This window comes from Hipposideros armiger, unplaced genomic scaffold (genome assembly GCF_001890085.2).
Source record: "Hipposideros armiger isolate ML-2016 unplaced genomic scaffold, ASM189008v1 scaffold_107, whole genome shotgun sequence".
In the NCBI taxonomy this organism is placed as follows: Eukaryota; Metazoa; Chordata; class Mammalia; order Chiroptera; family Hipposideridae; genus Hipposideros; species Hipposideros armiger.
In genome coordinates, this window is record NW_017731457.1 from 2025583 (window position 1) to 2046610 (window position 21028).

At 49.9% G+C, this 21028-nt stretch overlaps 2 protein-coding genes across 4 annotated transcripts; both read left to right on the forward strand.

Annotated features, from left to right (window-relative positions):
* Positions 1-1389: 1389 nt before the first annotated feature.
* On the forward strand, positions 1390-10013 carry LOC109385011 (E3 ubiquitin-protein ligase TRIM50). 2 transcript variants are annotated; one of them, XM_019646842.1, is made up of 7 exons: positions 1390-1479; positions 2138-2551; positions 6210-6305; positions 7211-7441; positions 7562-7584; positions 8005-8129; positions 9057-10013. In XM_019646842.1, exons 2-7 carry the CDS (start codon positions 2150-2152, stop codon positions 9644-9646), a joined length of 1467 nt encoding a protein of 488 aa, XP_019502387.1. In that variant the 5' UTR covers positions 1390-1479; positions 2138-2149; the 3' UTR covers positions 9647-10013. The 2 variants fall into 2 exon arrangements, with proteins under 2 accessions (XP_019502387.1, XP_019502386.1); XM_019646841.1 differs by having other exon boundaries at positions 1410-1500.
* Positions 10014-14208: 4195 nt separating this feature from the next.
* On the forward strand, positions 14209-19240 carry NSUN5 (NOP2/Sun RNA methyltransferase 5). 2 transcript variants are annotated; one of them, XM_019646941.1, is made up of 11 exons: positions 14209-15181; positions 15270-15392; positions 15873-16047; positions 16136-16244; positions 17299-17437; positions 17523-17638; positions 17974-18152; positions 18349-18559; positions 18635-18775; positions 18844-18967; positions 19096-19240. In XM_019646941.1, exons 1-10 carry the CDS (start codon positions 15089-15091, stop codon positions 18962-18964), a joined length of 1407 nt encoding a protein of 468 aa, XP_019502486.1. In that variant the 5' UTR covers positions 14209-15088; the 3' UTR covers positions 18965-18967; positions 19096-19240. The 2 variants fall into 2 exon arrangements, with proteins under 2 accessions (XP_019502486.1, XP_019502485.1); XM_019646940.1 differs by having other exon boundaries at positions 14210-15181; positions 18844-18963.
* The last annotated feature ends 1788 nt before the right edge of the window (positions 19241-21028 follow it).

Sequence of the window (21028 nt, forward strand, 5' to 3'; positions counted from 1 at the left end):
GAAGACCCAATAAAATCCAAACCTTTGCCCTAATCTACAAGCCGTCCTTGCCCTCTCTGGCCTCATCTTCTGATGTTTGCGCTCCCTTACTACATCCCAGCTACCCAGGGCTCCTCTCTAGTGTATCTCACAAATACCGAGTGCTTTCCGGCCTCAGGACGTTTGCACTTGCTGACCCATTGCCTGGCCTACCCTCCCGTATCTTTTTGGGTGGCTGGCTTCTGTATGTCCTTCAGGTCTCAGCTCAACCATCCCTCCTTGAAGACATCGCCCTGCTCCTTGCTAAGGTGTACCTCACACAACCCGTCACCCCATCCCCCTTTCTCACCACATTGTTTACTTCCTACATTACATTTAACACTATTATATTAATTTGTTTATTTATGACCTTACACCACTCCTACCCCCATATATTATAAACTCCAAAAGGACAGAAACCTTGTCTTGCTTTTTAATACCCAGCTCAATGCTTGATATATAGCAGGTTCTCAATAAATATTTCTTGAATTAACAAATAAAATTAGCTTTCTACCTGCCTATACCAGACCTGAGTCTTGCTTGTCACTGGGGTGGAGGCCTCCCTGCTGGCAGACATGGGGGTTGTGTTCCAGATCTTGTTACTTAACACTCCTGGAGGGCCTCTCCCCTCCTTTCCTTTCCAATCAATCATTTCCCTCCACGCCCCCGGGGTATGTATAGTACATTATGATGTGCATATTATATACACAGCATATATAGTATATTCTTAACTGCATAACCAAAATGACTTTGAACTTCTAAACTTTTGAAAGTTTTCATATAAAAAAGTTCCCAACACAATAATACTGAGTAAAGAAGTTAGACACAAAAGAATACATACTATGTGATTCTGTTCATTTGAAATTTAAAACCAGACCACCGTAACCTATGATAACATGAGTCATGATAGTGGCTATTCTTGTTAGAGCTTCTGACTGAGGGGCAGCATGAGAGGAGCTCCTCAGTCCTAGAAATGTGTTCTGTATCTTGACCTTGAGAGTGAGTATCCATATAAAGTGTATATCTGGTGTGTGGTTAAGATTTGTGCACTTTTTAGAAGTTAAAACAATTAAAACATCTAAATAAGTAAATGAAAATATCTTTTAAAAAGAGAGAGAGATTCAGGAGGATTGTGTCAGAGCACAGCCCATTCCCGTTTGGGGTCTGCCTGGTGTGAATGGATGCCCAGTCTCTCTGTCTCTGCCCCTTCCCCTTGCCTGGCCAAAGCAAGCACCTGATTGTTACAGTTATCAGAGCCGGCCCAGCAGAGGCTGCCTCCCCAGTCCCGTGATGCAGCCCAGTTTCCACCTGATTCTGGGTGACCTTGAGGACATGGGGGTGTTGCTGGGAAAGAGGAGGTGGAAAGGGGCAGAGACTTGGTGGTAGAGCAGGCTCCAGCTGCAGCCCTCAGGTCTCCACTCCTGCTGTCCCATCCTGGGGAGAAGAGGCCAAGCCAGTTGGGTCAGTGATGCTGGTTTGAGGGTGAGAAGCCAGGCAGTTCCGTGCAGGGGCTCTTCTTGGGTTTGGTGCTTCTCTCTTAGAGCTGATCAGTTTTTATAGAACGGGGTGGGAGATTAAGATATAGCTCTCCTCAGTCTCCGATTCCTCGAAAGAGTGTTCTCAGACAAAACTCTCTGCTTTAGAATGACCTAGGAGTGTCTATTGTAAATATAGATGTCTGGGTCTCACTGGAGATGTGTGAAGGGGTGATTCAGGAATCTCTATTACTGTTTCCAGCAGTGGCTCGCCAGTTTGAACACTGATCTAGAAAGTGGGGAGGACCTTTGCTTGTTTTTGCTGTACAGTTCTAGTTCTAGGTCAGGACCCCTGCTGTGGCTGGAGTTTCCATTACTTGTGTCACTCCAAATGACCCTGCATATGGCACGTTTCATGTTTACCTCCAAATCTGAGTAAAAAATGTAGAATCATATATCTCTAAGTGACCATATTTTTTCATTTAAGCCCTTTGTTTTAAAGATGGGAGAGGACTCAAGGTCATAAGGACTGGAATCCAGGACTGGAGTCTATAAGGCCCTCTTAATTTCCAGCGGTCCTTTCTAGGGATTTGGAGGCAGAGGGACGGGAGGGAGGTGGCTCAGGAAGGCCCCCTGTGTTCCAGCCCGTACTGTGGATGGCGTGGCGGATGTGCGTGCAAGAGCTGGAGGATCGCCTTCAATGCCCCATCTGCCTCGAGGTCTTCAAGGAGCCCCTAATGCTGCAGTGCGGCCACTCCTACTGCAAAGGCTGCCTGGTGTCCCTGTCTCGCCACCTGGACTACGAGCTGCTGCGCTGCCCCGTGTGCCGGCAGGAGGTAGATGGCAGCAGCTCCCCGCCCAACGTCTCCCTGGCGCGGGTGATCGAAGCCCTGCGGCTCCCCGCGGATCCAGAGCCCAAAGTCTGCGCGCAGCACCGGAACCCACTCAGCCTCTTCTGCGAGAAGGACCAGGAGCTCATCTGCGGCCTCTGCGGCCTGTTGGGCTCCCACCAGCACCACCGGGTCACGCCCGTCTCCACTGTCTACAGCCGTATGAAGGTGGGCAGGAAGGCTGCTGGGGGATGGGGAGCCGGGCCACCCTGGGGACTCGGGGAGCCCAGCGCTTGCACTCTCTGGCGCCATCGCTCCGCACAGAAGGGTCCCGAGCCAGGACTCGAGTTCCCTCCAGCCCTGTCCTGGAGCAGAACTCCAGAGCATTTCTTCATTCATCACGTTCTGAGCAGGTGCTGGGGATTATAGCTGTAAGAGTGGTGGAGGACCCCCTGCGTCACGTGCTAGCCCTTTCTCTGCTTTATTTTTCTTTGCAGCCCTCGTTTCTTGAGCCCTCTTGGTACCGCACTCTCAGACACGAGGTCAGGGACTTTGTTCCCTAGGGTATTTCTGTGCCTGGCACATTGTAAATGCTCAAAATATATTTGTGGTATCAATAGATTCCTGCTCTCCTGGACCTTTGCCTCGGATCTAGCAGATCATCATGTAAGATAAATAATAACAGTAACAGTGATACCATCTTAGGTTAGTACATTGATCTAAGCTTTATGAAGGGTGGGGTTGTTATTACAGTTTACAAATGAGGAAAGTGAGGCTCAGAGAATGTAAGGGTCTTACCCAAAGTCAGACAGCTTGTCAGTGGCAGAGCGAGGACTCAAAGCAAGACCAGTTTTCTTTCTACTGTCAGCAGATCAGGAAAGGGCAGGAAGGGTTATAGGGACCTGGTCTGGTGTTTGAGGGGAATGGGGCTTAAAGGCGAGGAATGACAAAATACAGATGAGGGCACCAGGAAAAGGAAGAGTACCCAGAGCTTCAGGCAGAGGGGCCCCTGTAAGCTGGTCCAGTGGTTTCCTACCTGAGTGCTCTGGGCAGCATTTCTTTGCTCCTTCAACCCTAGGGGACAAGTAGGACACGTGCACAGGGCCAGCCACGTCGTCCACCAGCGCCTCCTACCCACAAACGTTACTGGGCATCTAATCTGTGCTGGGCGCTGTGCTAGTGCTCATGGTACAGTAGTGGGCAAGAGGTTCACCTGCCCTGGGGGATCTCACAGCCTGGGGGTCTGACAGAGTCTCATGTGTTGGGTGCAAAATGAAATACAGGCAATGGTGAGACTACCTGGAATATGCTCCTGCATGGTCTCAGGTGGTCAGGGGAGGCTTCCTGGAGGAAGTGGACTAAGTCAAGACTTGAACCACAAGGAGGACTTGATAGGAAAAGAAGGGAGGAAAAGCATTCCAAGTATAAAGACAGCACATGCAAAAGACTAGGAGACAAACAGCATGGCACATTTGAGGATTTATAAGTCATTTCATTAAGCTCAAGGGATAATAAGATGGGAGCAAGATGGGGTAAGTGCAGTAAGAAGGGGCTGGGTCATGGAAAGGCCTGTGTGACACATGATGGGGTTTGTAGTTTATTCAAAGAACCATGGTGGGGGGGGGGGAGGACTGGAGGGTTTTAAGCAGGGTTGTGGTGTAGTACGATCCCTCTGCTGGAGAGTGAGGCTGGGGATAAGAAGCTGGGCGTCATCTGCATACGGGTGGTAACTGAAGCCACAGGAGTGGAACAGGCCCACCAGGAGAGCCAACAGAGTGATAAGGAAAGACACTGATAATGCCCCAGGAGCACCAGGGTTTACGATTTGGGTAGAGAGAGGAATCCAAAAAGGGGACAGAAAGAAGCAACAAAGGGAACAGGAACACTGGCTGCATATGGCCTCCTGGAAATCAGAGCATTTTTTTTAAAAAAGATTTTATTGGGGAATTGGGGGAGGGGAACAGCGTTGGGGAATCAAGGAAGGGGGACAGACAGGTAGACAAATTGCTGTTTTGTTCTTCAGTCTAGTTGTGGAGGACGTGGCTTCACTGGCCCATGTTGGTATGATCATTGGTGCTCTTCCAGGGTGAGGCAATCAGTCGCTGGTCATTGGTCGGCCGCTCACTGCGGCTCACAGCAGCTCTCGCCAGCTGCCAGCCACTCATGTAGCTGATGGCACCGCTGCAGCTTACGATGTTGCCGGTGACTCACAGCAGCCCAGCTCCAGGTCGAGCTGTTGTTCACCATTTTAGCTGTAGAGGGCGCAGCGTCACTGACCCTTAATGTGGGACCCGAACCGCAGCCCTGCTGCTCAGAGCTGGTGCTCCCAAGCGAGCTCTTAACCAACTGAGCTACTCGGCCGGCCCAAAATCAGAGCATTTTAATGAGAGCAAGCTAACGTGTGAAATGTTTGCTGAGTATTGAAATGAGTCTGTCAACTTTAGCAGTAAGAATCGATTACTTTGGCAAGAGTAGTTTTAGGGGAGTATGGAAGGAGGAAGCCCAATTGCAGTATAATGAAATTACACCTGCATTTTATTGGCAGACAACTTCCTGGGAGAAAAGGAAACACTTTGGAGCCTGATCGTTATTTCTGACTAGGAGCTGGGAGCCCAGCTTGGGTCTTGGTTTTGTTTTGTTTTTAAAGATTTTTTATTGGGGAATTGGTGGATGGGGAACAGACAAGTTGCTGTTGTTTTTTTTCTTCAGTCTAGTTGTGGAGGACATTGCTTCACTGGCCCAAGTTGGCACCATCATTGCGCTCTTCCCGGGAGAGGCAGATCAGTCGCCGGGCAGTGTCACTGGCCCTCATATGTGGGATCTGAACCGGGGCCCTCTGGCGTCCCAAGCCAGTTCTTAACCATCGCGCCACTCGGCCGGCCCGGGTCTTGGTTTTTGAATGTGGGTTTTCAGTGTGATGTGACTAAGTTACGTTCCTTTATCAGATATTGATTGAGACCTTGTGATACTTTATTTTCATAATTCTGTTCCCTGTCACTATAGCCCACTTGCTGCGAAAAAACTAGCCCCATCCCTTTCTACCTTGGGAGGATTACCGTTGGAATGCCTTTCTTGGACCGCTGTGACATCTGATGCCTCCTTATCCAGAGCAAGGACTTTGTGTCCATTTATCCCCATGCTGGCTTTATTCTTTACCCAGCATCCTTCCCAAAAGGCTCTTGCAGCTGACTTCTGCTTGGAAACTATCTAAGCCAGAGTCTGTACACTCCACAGGTATAAACCAGCAGGACCCTGGTCATGTAGGGCAGCCAGATGGTGGCCTAAGTGATCCTGCTTGGACCCTAAGGCTAGGGCAGATTTGGAGCCAGGGCAGCCCAGGAGAAGTGAGTTTACTTCATCCTTGAGGGGACCCAAATCTAGGCTGGGCCCAAGTCTGCCAGGGATGGATTCAGATCTACATAGGGTGTGGGGACTCACCAGATATAACCTGGGCTACCACATGCACTAGGGGACATCCTTTTTGTGATGACTCTTGATCAAATGCCCACTAATTCTGGATCTCCTGGTGACTGGAGAGTTTGGGCATCATTTTATGCAGGGAGTATTGGCTTCAGACTGGCAATCCCCTCTCTTGGATGTTGTATGGTGACTTTCAGGTGGCTGTCATAACATGTCTTGGAAAGGGATGACATGAAGATCCTCTTCTGCCTTGGCAGTTCCTACCACCAATGTGAAATATTCTTGAAAAATCTTAACTATTTTGAGGTCAAGGGCACCTGGGTAGTTCTGGTCCCTATCCTGTTCCACTGGGAGTGCTAGGGGCCATTGGGATGCTCCCTAAAAGGGCGAGACCCACGACTGACCCCAGGGAGCTGAGAGGGTGAAGGGGTCGGGCATTAACGGGGCCATGGCACGTTGCCCCCAGGAGGATCTCGCGGGCCTCATCTCTGACCTGCAGCAGGAGCAGAAGAAGGTGGATGAGCACATTGCCAAGCTGGTGAACAACAGGACCCGGATTGTCGTGAGTGCCCTTTCCCTCTGTCTCTGCCCTGGCATTGGCTACCTTCCCTTTCCTGCAGAGCCCAGTTCTAATTTGTCCTTTATATGAATCCATGCCTTCCATACAAAGCCAGAATTCAAAGCATTCCAGGGCAGGGTGGGGAAGGTGCAAATCCTTTCAGGGGAATTCAACCCAGTTGTCAGGACTGTCTCCAAGTTGGCTTGTGTCCCCATGTCCTTGGGACTGAGATAACCCAGAACCTAAGCCCCAGAGGTAAACAGCTCAAAGCGAGGGCATGACTTGCCCGCCTCCTGCCTTCTGTGGCAACTTGACCTTGGCAGTCTGTGTGGTGCCTGCTCAGTATCCCACAGGCCTGGGAAGGCCAGATCCCTCCTTGGCTGTCTGCTTTTCCTCAGTGAGAGGCACACTGGGGCTGGGAGGATGTGGAGCCCGGGCCCTGCAGATGGTTGTGAAGTGGGAGCGGGAGCCCAGTATCCCTAAGCACCCCTCACCCTTAAGAGGAAGGCAGCATTACCCTGCCCGATGGAGACAGAACTCGGGATCACATAGGAATCCTGGCTATCGCACCCCAAAGCCCGCTCTCTCGGGACCTTTCAGACTTTTTTCAGTTGTGGAACCCTGTGATAAAGCAAAATCTTACTTGCACACTTAAGGTTAAGACAGGGGAAAGCAGAGCCGCATGCTCTGAAATGGGAACTGGGGCCCAGCCTCCGCCCTCCACGGTTGCCCACCCCCATGGCCCCAGGCACAGTGTGAACACCTGGGCTGGAGCCTTGGAACTCAGGTACCACCAGGACCAGCCCAGTCAGGAAGGCCCAAGCTGCTAGGCTGTGGGGACACGGAGATCAGTCATCGCCAAGTGGCTCCGCTGTGGCTCCTGCCATGACAGGCCCTCCTTGTCTCAGAATGAGTCCGACGTCTTCAGCTGGGTGATCCGCCATGAGTTCCAGGAGCTGCACCACCTGGTAGACGAGGAGAAGGCCCGCTGCCTGGAGGGGCTGGAGGGGCACACCCGCGGCCTCATGGCCTCCCTGGACATGCAGGTGGAGCAGGCCCGGGGCACGCGGGAGCGGCTGGTCCAAGCTGAGCATGTGCTGGAGCAGTTTGGTAATGAGAGTCACTACGAGTTTATCCGGGTGAGTGGATAAGGGAGTGTCTCCCATGGCAAGGCCCCCAGGGTCCCAGGAGCCCCCCCTTCCTACTGGCTTCTGCACAGCCTCTGCCATGCCCTAATCCACCTCTCTCTTGTCTTCCAGAAGTACCACTCCATGGCCTCCAGGTAATCACCTGGGAGAGACCTCTCAGCACGGGTCTGGCGGCTGCGGGCACAGCTGTCTCCTCTCCACTGGTTCCTCCCGTCAGTTTCACCAGTGCCTCGGGAGCAGCTGCCCACATTTGGCTCTGTACTGGGCCCAGGGAACACAGAGATGAGGTCATGTCCCTGCCTTCAGGGGTCACAGACTGGTGGGGGGCGGACAGTGAACTAGATTTACGTCACTGTGGGTACTTAGCACAACAGAAGTTCACACAAGCTACAGAAATAACACAGAGGAATGGGGACTGTAGGAGGGAGATTGGCAAAGGCAGTATATGGGCGGGATAGCTGAGAAGGGAGAGGATGGGTTTGCCAGGCAAGCAGGGTCACGTGAAAGGGCAAAGGAGTGTGTGGATAGCCACCGCTGCAAACTCTTGCCCCCAGAACTGAGCTCCAGCAGGCCCGGCCCTTGGAAGGCGTGTTCAGTCCCATCTCCTTCAAACCAGGCCTCCACCAGGCCGACATCAAGCTGACCGTATGGAAAAGGCTCTTCCGCAAGGTTCTACCAGGTGAGGCCCCAACGCCTCCTCTTTCCTGAGGGCTGCCAGCATTAAGGTGCAGAGAACTGGAAGGGAGGCCCTCATAGGCTAGTGGTGACAGCACAGGAGTGGGGTTCCACCAAACAGCTTGGGTTCAAGCTCAGCTCCATTTCCTACTAACCAGGGTTAGTTGTATAATTTCTGAGCCTCAGTTTCCTCATCTGTAAAGAGGGGCTATGAACATCTACCTTGCTAGGCTACAGATTTATAGATATACATACATGTATGTATGTGTGTGTGCAGATACTTTAGTGCTTATAAATGTAGCTATTGGTCTGTCAAATAAGTAACTCAAAGACATTTAATTAACTCCTTCATTACTGGCACATAAGGGAGATCAATCAATAGACTGAGTTCATCCAACAAAGACAAAAACAGCGTTTATATGAGAAAAAGGGGGAGAGAAAAAACCACAGATAATCTCTGAATCGTGAATGTTGTTTGCACATTTTGGGTATAAACTGTTTAGCTAGAAGCTAGCAAAGAGCCAGTTGGTATGTTTGTCCTTGAATAGGCTACTAGGGTATCAAAGAAAACAACTGTGGTTGTTATGAATTTTCCAGAGAACCTGGGGAGTTTAGCTGTGGAGCACAGGCTTTCTTCCAGGACCTTCCATCACACCTCTGCCTTAGGCAGGCCTGCACTATGTCCCTTACGAGGCCTTGCTAGCAGCTGTTTGTTTTTCCCACCCTTCAGGCATCATTCATTTCTTCAGCAAACATCTTTATGGTCTCTACTCTGTGCCTGGCCCCTTCTAGGCCCTGCAGATCCAGAGATGAGGACAATATATTATAGTTCCTCTCCTGAGGAGCTCAGGGCCTCCCATCGGCCTCCTGTGGGGCAGGGTCTGTTGCAGTCTGTGTGGCTTGAAAACATGTCTTCTCTGCTCTTTCCTAGCTCCAGAGCCTCTCAAGCTGGACCCCGCCACTGCCCACCCCCTCCTTGAGCTCTCCAAGGGCAACACGGTGGTGCAGTGCGGGCTCCTGGCCCAACGATGTGCCAGCCAGCCTGAGCGCTTCGACTATAGCACTTGTGTCCTGGCCAGCCGGGGCTTCTCCTGTGGCCGCCACTACTGGGAGGTGGTGGTGGGCAGCAAGAGCGACTGGCGCCTGGGGGTCATCAAGGGCACAGCCAGTCGCAAGGGCAAGCTGAACAAGTCCCCAGAGCATGGCGTGTGGCTCATCGGCCTGAAGGAGGGCCGGGTGTACGAGGCCTTTGGCTGCCCAAGGGTGCCCCTGCCTGTGGCTGGCCACCCCCACCGCATTGGTGTCTATTTGCACTACGAGCAGGGAGAGCTCACCTTCTTTGATGCTGACCGCCCGGATGACCTACGGCCACTCTACACATTCCAGGCTGACTTCCAGGGCAAGCTCTACCCCATCCTGGACACATGCTGGCACGAAAGGGGCAGCAACTCACTGCCCATGGTGCTGCCCCCACCCAGCGGGCCTGGCCACCTCACCCCCCCACAGCCCACCAAGCTGTAGGGGTACTCATGGGGCGGCCTGCCCACAGGGCTTCCCCACTGGGCATAGGCATTTGAGGGGTTCTGCTGGGTCCAGCAAGCAGAGGTGACGTCTTTACTGTTTAGAAAGGTCTTCATGCCTGTGTGTCCCTAGAAACCCTAGAAACATTTAAAGACGGGGAGAAAAAGACCACAGTCCCTTTCTTCCCTGTTAGCCAGGGGTATGTTTTTTAACCTATTGTCAAGTTATTAACCTGCTTCTTAACCAGCAGAGCTAGGCCTCAGTGTCCATGGGTCAAACTGGGCTTCCCTTAGTCCCTCCTGACCATGCTCTCTGCTTACTCTTCCAACTGACGGTGGAAATGTTCCTCATGTAATTTTCCCTTATCATTGTGAACTTACAGTTAACTTTGACAATAAATTTGACATTATTTCTTTCTAAGTGATCTGCAAATATTAATTGCTGTACATACACACAGCTTTATGCTTGGGTCTTTAAAAGAAGCTCTAACCTCTGGTGGGGCCAGAGCTTGCTTCTACCCACTGCCCACGGTCTATGGTTAGCGTCACATCGACCACTCTGTCTCTGTTCTGTCCTTAAAGACCTCTCTTGATTTCCCTGCCCATAGATGAGACAGAAATGACACTATGTCAAAGCAGAATCAAGTAGGGGCCTGACAGGGATGCAGCCTGTCCCTGAAAGCTGCCAGGCACATGGGGATAGGCCCAGAGCCCATGTCTATTCACTGGCCACAGCTGATGGTGTCCACACCAGACCAAGGTAGGGGCAGCCGAATTCTCTCCCAAGAATCTGAAAATTGGAAGAGAGAGAATGGTCGAGGCCAAGTCACCTGAGACCTGGTGCTTTAGAGAGAAGCTCTCCAGCTTTGTGCCACTGAGGTCTGTGGAGTCGCCTAAGAGCCTTCCATGGGGCAGAGCTCTGCCTTGGTGCCCTGGCACATATCCACATGGGCCACGCGGGCAACGGCTTGACCCACAGCCTATCTGAGGAATGAGAGAGGATGGGATGCTTATGAGGTGCTACCTCAAGGCCATGTCCACTCACCTACTTATCCCATGGGAGACTGTCAGGCTTTCCGCCCCACCTTCCTTTGAGTAGAGCTGCTGACTATAAATCAACTTAGCTGAGTCTAGAACTGGCTCCTCAGCAAAGAAATATCCCACAACTTGTGCTGCAGTCATCAGCTCTTTGGTTTCCATGTCATCCTTTTTGGTGTGAGCAACAATGACCGCGTGGAGCTGGCACCTTTGGCTAACCTTCCTGCTGCAGTCTATGTAAGTAAACTCAGAAGCAAATGGAGTATGTTGTATCTTTACCAGCTGAATCTGTTGGGCCTTGGCCCTGTTCGCTGTGTGGTTGACACCTTTCAGACCTGGTTTTTTGGTTATGCAGCTCTTCCTTCAATCTTAGGACTGGGGCCGAAGAGTGTCGCCCCTCTATATATCCACTCTCCACCCTTCTGCGTCCTGCTCTGTGTCCTGGGAGGCTGGCCACCACAGAATGCAAAACCCTCTGGCTTCCTGTTGGGCTCAGCTGATGGGAGGGACTGGCAGGAGACCTGAGGGCAGGAGAGAGAGTTTGAGGTATTTGTTTTCCTGGCTTCCTACCTGCTGGGCTATGGGTTAGCAGCTTCCCAGTACTAGCCTCCTGGCTGGTGGTCCTGGCCTCCTTCCCTTGTTCCTCAGGCCTGGTGGCAAACAGTGCTGTTGCTAGCCCTGAGTACTGCACTGTCTCCCGTAAGTTCCCTTAACTCTGACCAGTCCCTTTTAAAAACTGTCATCAACTACTCTTTTGTGTCCACCTTTCTGCCTCCAGCTAGACCCTGACAGACACCGTGGCATTCCTCTGCACCCATTTAATAAGTCCCCTCTTTTGTTTGGCTAGCCAGTTCGTGTTTGTGCTTGCAACCAAAAGATCTTAACTAGTACACATCCAATATGGAGAAGGCAGAGGGAAGAGCAGTTAATTCTTCATGTGGAGTTAGCATTTAAGCAGAAAGAAGTGGAGTACCAGCCGAGGAGACAAGCCTTAGGGGGTCTAAGTCCACAGAGGGGTGCTGCAGCTGGAGCTGGACCTGGGGGGGGGGGTTGGTCCAGGGAGGGCCATGGGTGCTACTTTAGTGCATATTAACTTTGTTCTGTAGTAATGACAGTGTGGGAGTGGGTGAACATGCCCAGGAGGAAAATATCAGACTGATGGGAAGGAGGCCAGAAGACAGAACACCAGACCCTAAGGAGCAGCTTCCACAAGGCTGCTGAGGAATTTAGAAACGGTCAGAGAAATGGGAGGTTATGCCAACAGGGAGCGGTCACGGAAGCCAAAGCTTTACAACAAAGGTGTGCTCAGCAGTGCCAAAGATTCAGCAGGAAAGACCTGAGCAATATTAAGAGATTCTTGGTGGTCTTGGAGGGAGTAACTTCAGTGGAGTGGGTGGAAGACAGATTGCAGGGAGTTAAATAACAGCATGTGATGAAGGAGTAAAGGCAGTGACTGCTGGTTCTCATTTTTTTTTTAATTGGGGAATTGGGGGAGGAGAACAGCCAAGTTGTCCTTCAATCTTAGTTGTGGAGGGCGCAGCTAGCTCAGCTCCAAGTCCAGTCACCATCTAGCCGCCCACGGGGAGCTCGCAGCCACTCAGCTCAAGGTGCTGTGTTCAATCTTAGTTGCAGAGCCACCTGCCCATGTGGGAGTCGAACCAGCAGCTTCGTTGTTAAGAGCGCATGCTGTATCCACTGAGCCATCCAGGTGGCAGCTCAGCTCAAGGTGCCGAGTTCGGTCTTAGTTACGGGTGGGCATAGCCCACCATCCAATGCAGGAGTCGAACTGGCAACCTTGTTGTTAGGAGCACGTGCTCTCACCAGCTGAGCCATCCTGCCACCTGTTGGCAGCACAGCAGCAGCTCAGCTCAGGCACAGCTCACTTACCCATGTGGGAATCAAACCAGTGACCCAGTTGCTCAGAGCTCGCACTCTTAAGCAAGCTCTTAACCAACTGAGCCACTTGGCCGGCCCTGGTTCTCATTTTTAAAAGTTATTCTGAAAGGAAGAAGAAAATTGGGTCATGAGTTTGAGAGGAGGTGGGATTAAAAGAAGGCATTTTTAGGATAGAGATGCTAAAACAGTGCTGTCCAACAGAAATATATGAGCAAAACAAGTTTAAATTTTCTGGCAATTTTTAAATTAAGAAATTAAAGGAAACAGGTCGCCTTGTGCCCAGATCTTGGTTTCTAATACCATCCTCTAATAAAAGGAAGTAGGGCTCATTGGAGAAATGACTGATTCTAGGACTAGAACAGGAAACACACAAGATGAGCTTCGAGTATCCTGTAGTGCCAGTGCACAAGAAGTGCTCAAAAAGAAACAAACATGGAAAAAACCTACAATAGTAGCCTGTCAAAGGGACATAGGGACCAACTGAAAGCACTCCAAGTGGCCAAAACAGGAACAATTTGAGCAAAAAAATAAAGTAGTACCCAAAGTATAAAATCAATATCCATGAATCCATATTGATATCTATAAATGACTAATTAAATAAGTAGGGTAGAAGAGACAAATCTGTGCAGAATTCCAAATAACTTATGTAGCTATTCCAACCTCAACAAAGGGGACCATAACCCGACACTCCTGAAGTGTGAGCTGTGCATAGTGACTTCTTTCCAGGGAGACAATGGGATAAAGTAGCTTTACAGTAGAGAAACTTGACTACCTCAATTAGGTGATCAAGGTTAACATCGACAGTGATGTCATGTTGACTCTCTGTGCCCTTGATATATTGAAAATGGCACTTTACCTGTGGTCTTTCTCCCCAAAACCCATACTGCTAGTCTAATCCTGAGAAAAACATCAGACAAATTCCAATAGAAGGACATTCTTTTGGAACACTAGAATGGACACTAACCAGGACTCCTCAAAACCATCAAGGTCATTGAAAACAAGGCAAGTCTGAGAAGCTATTACAGCCAAGAGAAGCCTAAGGGGACATGACAAATGAATGTAATGTGGTATGTTAGATGAGATTCTGGTACAGAAAAAGGATATAGGGTAAAAACTAAGGAAATCTGAATAAACTGTGGACTTGTATCAATATTGGTGACTCTGTTACCTACTCACCTGAAAAAGGGGGGAATTGTTTTAGGATGGGTCAACTTCAGCATAACTGGTTGTCTAGCACCATGTCAATTTGTGCTCCATTCATTTCTTCACTCATTTCACAGATATTGATTAGGTCCTTATTGTGAGAAACACTGGTATAGGAGGTAAAGATAGATGAGTGCTAAGACAAGACAAGGGTTTGCCCTCATGGAGCTAGCTGGGGCGACAGAGAATAAATCATAATGACATATGTAATAGATGCTATAAAGAAAAAAACATGCTGTGATTCGATGAGGGAGTGAGGTGGCGTTGCACATTCATAAAAGATCACTTATGAAAGAACCTAGAGCTACAGAAGGAGTCGGTTAAACTTTTAAGCAATGCAACAATTTTAATGTAGACTAGTCAACCCTCTTGCAAAATGCTTGCCAACCTGTTGTTAGCAATACAAGGAATATGTAGGCTAGAATACTCTAGTCCACGGAAGCCTGTCTACTTGAATGCTTGAGATACAAGTGTACTGTACTGGGTTTATTCAACCTATCAAAAATCACATGAGTGCTGGGGACACAGAGTAAAATACTACACAGCCCCTGTCCTCCCAGGGGTCAAGCTGGGGAAACCCTCCTATAAATAAATCATTACAATGAATACATGAAGGGCTAGCCGTTTGGAATCAAAATCAAAGTTAGAGCACTTCCTCACATCATGTGCTAAACAAAATTCTAAACGGATTAAAGATTTGAGTGCGAAAAAATGAAGCTATCGTGATTTCTATATTGTAGAGCTGTGAAGGGGTTTCCAAACATGGCACCAAAGGCAGAAACCATTAAAGAAAAGATTCAAAAAACGAAAACACCATGTAGTCCAAAGCAACTAATGACCACATTAAAAAGCAACAATAAATGGGCAAAATACAATACCTAAAACAAGAGTATATGATGCTAATACATAAAAGGCACTAAGAGTAAGATGGTACATGAGTGAGCGAAAGACAGTAACATGTTGTCATAGCAGAAGAAAGTAAATTACCAATAAACGTAAGATATTCAACCTCAATAACAGAAATTAAATTAAAACAGCAGTAAAATCCCATTGTTTGCCTATCAGATCGGCAAAGACGAAAAGAAAAAAGCGAAGAGCTTCCAAGAGGTGGAGAAATGCGCTCCCAACGTCGGCCTCCTCAACCTAGCAGGAGTGTGAACTGACACACGCCTTGCCAGACTTTGACGGACACAGGGGTTTCCGGGTCCCGAACCTCCGTGCCCTTTGACCCCGGAAGTTCGGCCGGACAGCAGCGTAAAGCCGGCGTGGTTCGCGACAGAGCCGTAAAGGCGCGCGGGAGCCGAGCATGGCGCTGTACGCGGCGGCGGCGGCGGTGATGGCGGGCGTGGAGAGTCGCCAGGGCTCCATCAAGGGGCTGGTGTACGCCAGCAGGTTCCAGGTAGCGGGGCTCGGGGTGCGGTTCCGAGCGGGGGTGCTAGCTTGGGCCGGTCCCCCGCCTCAGCCTGTGTCCTCTTGGCCGAACGCAGAACGTGAAGCAGCTGTACGCGCTGGTGTGCGAGACCCAGCGCTACTCTGCCGTGCTGGACGCCGTGATCGCCAGCGCCGGCCTCCTACGCGCGGAGAAGAAGCTGCGGCCGCATCTGGCCAAGGTGACGGGCAGGGTGGGGCGGGGTCACGCAGAGTCTCTCCTAACCTGGTCTCAGTTCGTACCGTCCATGGTGTGACTTTACTGAGTCGCTCTTCTGAAATGAGGATGAGCAGACCCTTTCTGAGTTATGAATTCAGGTAAGATGAAAATGCTTTAATTTCGAGCCTTCTGATGTGAAAGATTAAATAACAACAAAAGTACAAAGTAGCAATGGCAGGGAGTAAAACAAAAGGGTGATGATGACGAGGAGGGTTGGGATCCAGAGCTCTGCTGGTGAGCAGCCATGCGGAAGGATTCAGGACTGGGAAGTTAAGACGTCAGGTTCAAATCCTGATTTGCCATTAATTTTGTGTGATCTCGGACAAGGTACCTCCTTTTTATCTGTTACTGTCTGTACGGGCGGTCTGTTTAGCTCTTGCAGTTCCAACACTATGGAGTTCGAAGGCTTAGGGTTTTTTCCTCTTGGTTTCTCCAACCCCAGGTGTTAGTGTATGAGTTGTTGTTGGGAAGAGGCTTTAAAGGGGGCGGGGGCCGATGGAAGCCTCTGCTGAACCGACACCAGGCACGGCTGAAGGCTGAGTTGGCCCGGCTCAAGGTTCATCGAGGTGTGAGCCGGAATGAGGACTTGTTGGAAGTGGGATGCAGGCCTGGCCCAGGTGAGCCCAGTTGTGGGGGTGGGGGATCGCCCTCAGGCCCTCAGGAGAGGGCCATATTCCTGCTCACTCACGGCTGATTGCTTTCTAGCCTCCCAGGTGCCTCGATTTGTGCGGGTGAACACTCTCAAGACCTGCTCTGAAAATGTAATTGATTATTTCAAGAGACAAGGTTTCTCCTACCAGGGTCGGGCTTCCAGGTGAGCTTAAAACCCTGACTGGCTGCCCTTATCTAGGGAGGTGCCTGGGGGGACTGGGGAAAAGCATGGGGAGAGAGAAGTGGGATGGTGGTGAGTGCACTCGGATTTCCAGCAGTTTCTCCATTCCCTTCCAAGGCCTGTCATCCTCCATCCTTTAAGAATTGATAGTCCTGGAAGTCCCATCGATGTTCTTCTAAAGTATCCCTCAGTATCTTCTCAAAAACTTCTACTTTTCACTTGATAATTCCTGTCTCCCAGTCTAAACTTCTCTCTTGTATTCCTACCCTCAAGTTCATATCAGTGCTTCACAGACACCACAATTGCAGCATGTGTCAAACTGAATTCATCTTCCCTCCGAACTTTGCATATTTTTTGTTGTCAAATCACGTTTATTCAAAATTAAAAAGTAATCCTTCCAAAAAATATGCTTAAACAAGCTATTGGATTTTGCAGCATTTTAAAAAAATTGAGGTATAATTCCAGCTCTGCCACTTGATAGCTTTCTGAAGTGAGACATTCTCTAGGCCTGTTTCTGCATGGGTCAGATGGAGTGGACAGTCCTCCTTTACAGAGTTTAGTGAAGGCAGCTTTTATGTCAACTCTTCACATTACTAACTTCATCCATCAGGAATCAGCTCAGCACTTAGCTCCCCTGCAGCCCCCCTTCACACTCCATTCCCCCAAAGTAACCTCTCCCGAGGTGGTTTTAGCAGTAGTGGCTAGCATTTATTAAGTGCCTAATTTGTGCCATATATTTTTCCAAGTAGTTTGCATGTACTAACTCATTTAATCCTCATAACTACCATTTTCCAGAAGTGCGAACAGGCTGAGATGAAGGCACTTGCCCATGTTCCCATCCTGAAACCAGCCTGGCCTGAGAATTCATGCTCTGAACTGCTGCCTGTCTTATCAGCCTGTTTATTTCATCATAGCACTCTTAAACATTTGTTGCATGAATGAAGTTAAAGTGAGCTAACATGTAAAATGCCCTGCCTGCTGCCTGGTGTGAAAGAATTCAGAAAATGTTGAATGAATGCTTCTTATTCCCTGGCAGCCTCGAGGACCTAAGAGCCCTCAAAGGAAAGTGTTTTCTTCTGGATCCCTTGTTGCCAGAGCTGCTTGTGTTTCCTGTCCAGACAGATCTGCATGAACATCCGCTGTACCAAGCGGGTCACCTCATTCTACAAGACAAGGTAAGGAAGGTGTGTGAAGGGAAGCAGCATGTGGGAGGGGCCGACCTGGCGTCTGTTCACACCCTCACCTTGCTCTGTCTGCCAGGCTAGCTGCCTCCCAGCCATGCTGCTGGCTCCGCCCCCGGGGTCCCATGTCATTGACGCGTGTGCTGCCCCAGGCAATAAGACCAGTCACTTGGCTGCTCTTCTGAAGAACCAAGGGTGAGTGCCATGGTCAGAGGGAGGGAGTAGGAGCTGATACTGTACGTGGTGAGAAGAGATGGAGAACTCAGTATTCTGGTAGGTCTGAAGGTGGAAAGGAAGATTTTCCTTTAAATATTATAATATTTCCTTCTGGACTTAGGACAGTTCACAGTATAGCCCCAAGCTAAGCCCCAGTGTGTTGCAGGTGTGAGACGTGAATCCCTAGCTCTTGTGGTCCTTTACGTGTTATTTTCATGTGTTCTGACTTTATGTACATGTTTGTATGTTGTAGCTGTGGTCCCTTAGATGCTGCATAAACTCTTGGTTTGCTCTAACTCTGCCCGCTTCCCTAGGAAGATCTTTGCCTTTGACCTGGATGCCAAGCGGCTGGCGTCTATGGCTACATTGCTGGCTCGGGCTGGAGTCTCCTGCTGCCAGCTAGCCGAGGAGGACTTCCTGGCAGTCTCGCCCTCAGACCAGCGTTACCATCAGGTCCAGTACATCCTGCTGGATCCATCCTGTAGTGGCTCTGGTGAGATGTGGAGAAACTGTGGCTGAGAGACCCACAGATCCAGAGCAACCTGAGAGCGGAAGGGGTTGCAGTTCATTTTGGCCTTGGGTTTAGTTCTGATTCAAATCTTGTGACCCTGGGCAAATGTTCTCATCTGTAAAGTGGGGATTTCAGTGTGAAATGCGGCAGTCTGTAATGAAAACACGTTCTTCCTTAGGTATGGTGACCAGACAGCTGGAGGAACCTGGGGCAGGTACACCCAGCAAGGAGCGCTTGCATGCCCTGGCAGGCTTCCAGCAGCGAGCGCTGTGCCACGCGCTCACTTTCCCCTCCCTGCAGCGCCTCGTCTACTCCACGTGTTCGCTTTGTCAAGAGGAGAATGAAGATGTGGTACGGGATGCCCTGCAGCAGAGCGCAGGGACCTTCAGGTAGTGGCTTTCCAGCAGGCTCTTGGGGAAGGGGCTGCTCTGTTTTACAAAGTCTGTGCTACGTCTTCTCCACAGGTTAGCACCTGTGCTGCCCTCCTGGCCCCACCGCGGCCTTAGCACTTTTCCAGGGGCTGAACACTGCCTCCGGGCCTCCCCTGAGACCACGCTCACTGGTGGCTTCTTCATTGCTGTACTTGAACGGGTGGAGGTGCCAAGGTGAGTAGGGGACCTCCTGGGAAGATGCTGGAAGATTGGGACACATCTAACTTGTACTTTTCTCCTAGCTCATTCTCACAGGCCGAAACATCGGCACCGGAACTGACACCCAGCCCAGCCCCAAAGAGAAAGAAGAGGCGGCGGTGTAAAGCAGCAGCTGCTCCTAGCACTCTGTTGCCTCGCACATAGTAGGTACCCAAAGCCTTGACTTCTCATGTGGGACGAAAGGAAGACACTCGTCCTCTCAGCCTAGCCTTGGGCCCTCAGCCCCAGGCAGCAGTTGTGTTTTTTAAAAGGTTCTGTTCTTTTTATTGCTGTAGGAAGGAAACTGGTAACACTGCTTCTCCAGTTGGAAAGACAAGAGTGGATTTCCGAGTCCTCTGGGTCCTTTCCCTGGGCCGTGTTCTTGCTGGTGAGAGAAGTGCTGCCCACAAAAATAAAAGGCAGGACATGGTCTATGATAGATCACAGTTGTTTTTTATTCTTAATGACATAAGCAAGGAGAAAAATCTCACATTCACATTCATACTAAAAATTCCAACTAGCTTCACTGGAATTAAGTCTTTATTTTTAATGGAAAGTCCCAGCCTCCCGTTCCTGTCCAGTGCACGTACATGTACACACACACACTCACTCTCTCTCTCTCTCTCTCACACACACACACACCCACTCACACACTCAGGCCGTGCCAGGACACCCTCTTCAGGGGATTCCTGGACCAAGTGTCCAGCCCGTGGCACTGAGGTACTAAAACTAAGAGGGTCTAACCTCATGTAAGGTACAGGTAGAAGCTTGATTTCTAGGCCTGTGCCCCACCCCACCCCTCCAATCCTAACAGGTATTAGGGACTTGAGGGTCAGGCCCCCTCTCAGCTCCATAGCCAGTTCCATGTTCATAGAGCTCTTCTTGGGGGTGGGGAGGCACAGTCCCCTGCCACACAACATCCAACCTCAGTCACAAGGGGGAAGGGGACTACTTACATCTACGTCACATTATTTGTAAAATAAGAATTACATTTTATATAACGTCCAGAAGGAGCTCTAGTCCCTCAGGAAAGCTGCCTGGGACAGCATTTCTTCTTCACACAGGCATAACTTAACTATACAGCTAATTCCTAGTCAACAGCATTTATACTTAACCACCTCGATGAACCAAGCTTGAAGGAATTTAAAAGGCAATTTAGCTTAAATACAAAAATAAATTTTATTTTGTTAAAAAATGTTTAAATATTTTTTTTCTTTTAATTTAGACATACGCATTCATACTTCTCCCAAAGAGGATGGGCATGGCAGCAAGGCTTTTGGGCCTGGGGTATGTGGTTTGGGAACAAAGGAAGAAACGGGGAAGGGTTGGAGGCCCTGCCCTGTTGGGGGAAAAAAAAAACCACAACAGAACTTAGAAGTGTGGGTTATTAACTTAGGTTTTCTAACATGTAATATGGGTAATTAGCCTCCTGTGAGGTCAGGAAGGTGGGGGAGGAGAAAGCAGAGAGAAGAGGTCTTTGTTTCCCCTCGGCCCCATCCTCCTGGGCTGCCAGCCCTTAAAGTCAAAACACCATTTGAAAATCCAGGATTCAGCACTTGTAGCCTTAAGAGGTGCTACTTTCCACATTCAATTAGCTAAGTCCCAGAAACTTGAAACAGTTAAGTCCGGCACTACCAACATGCCGCCACTCATACAATTCAATTCTTCCTCCAAACTCGATTCAAAGAGCATCAGATAGACATGAGCATCAGACAAGTAACACAGGACAAGGCTTTAAACATAACAATCCTGGAGAGGCAGACGTGCTCAATGAGCCGGCGGGGAGGGTGGGCCAGGCGGCAGCTGAAAGCGGTGGTGGGCATCCTGCCTGCTCCACGAGCTTCCCTCCCTGGGGTGAGGGGTCACCCCTAGATCTGCCAGGCTAACAGTCTTGAGCCACCAAGCTTTTAGGGGTCAAATTGGCAGAGTTAGGGATGAAACACTGACTCAGAGTTGGCAGGAGGAAGTGGAACAGTGGGAGCAGCACCCACTGGGGTCTCCAAGGCAAAGCTAGATTTGAAGATCATTTTAAAAAGGAATATCCTGCAAGGAACCAGTGAGGGACAAAGCAGCAAGGAATGTGGACATGGTCCCCTAAAGGGACCAGAAAACTGCCATTTATAGCCAAGCAAGGTGAAGCTTTAGGGGATAATCCAGTTCCCCCAGTCCCATCAAATGCATACTAGAGGTGCAGGTGGGCAGGGCTCTGCCTGCCACCCTCCAGGAGAG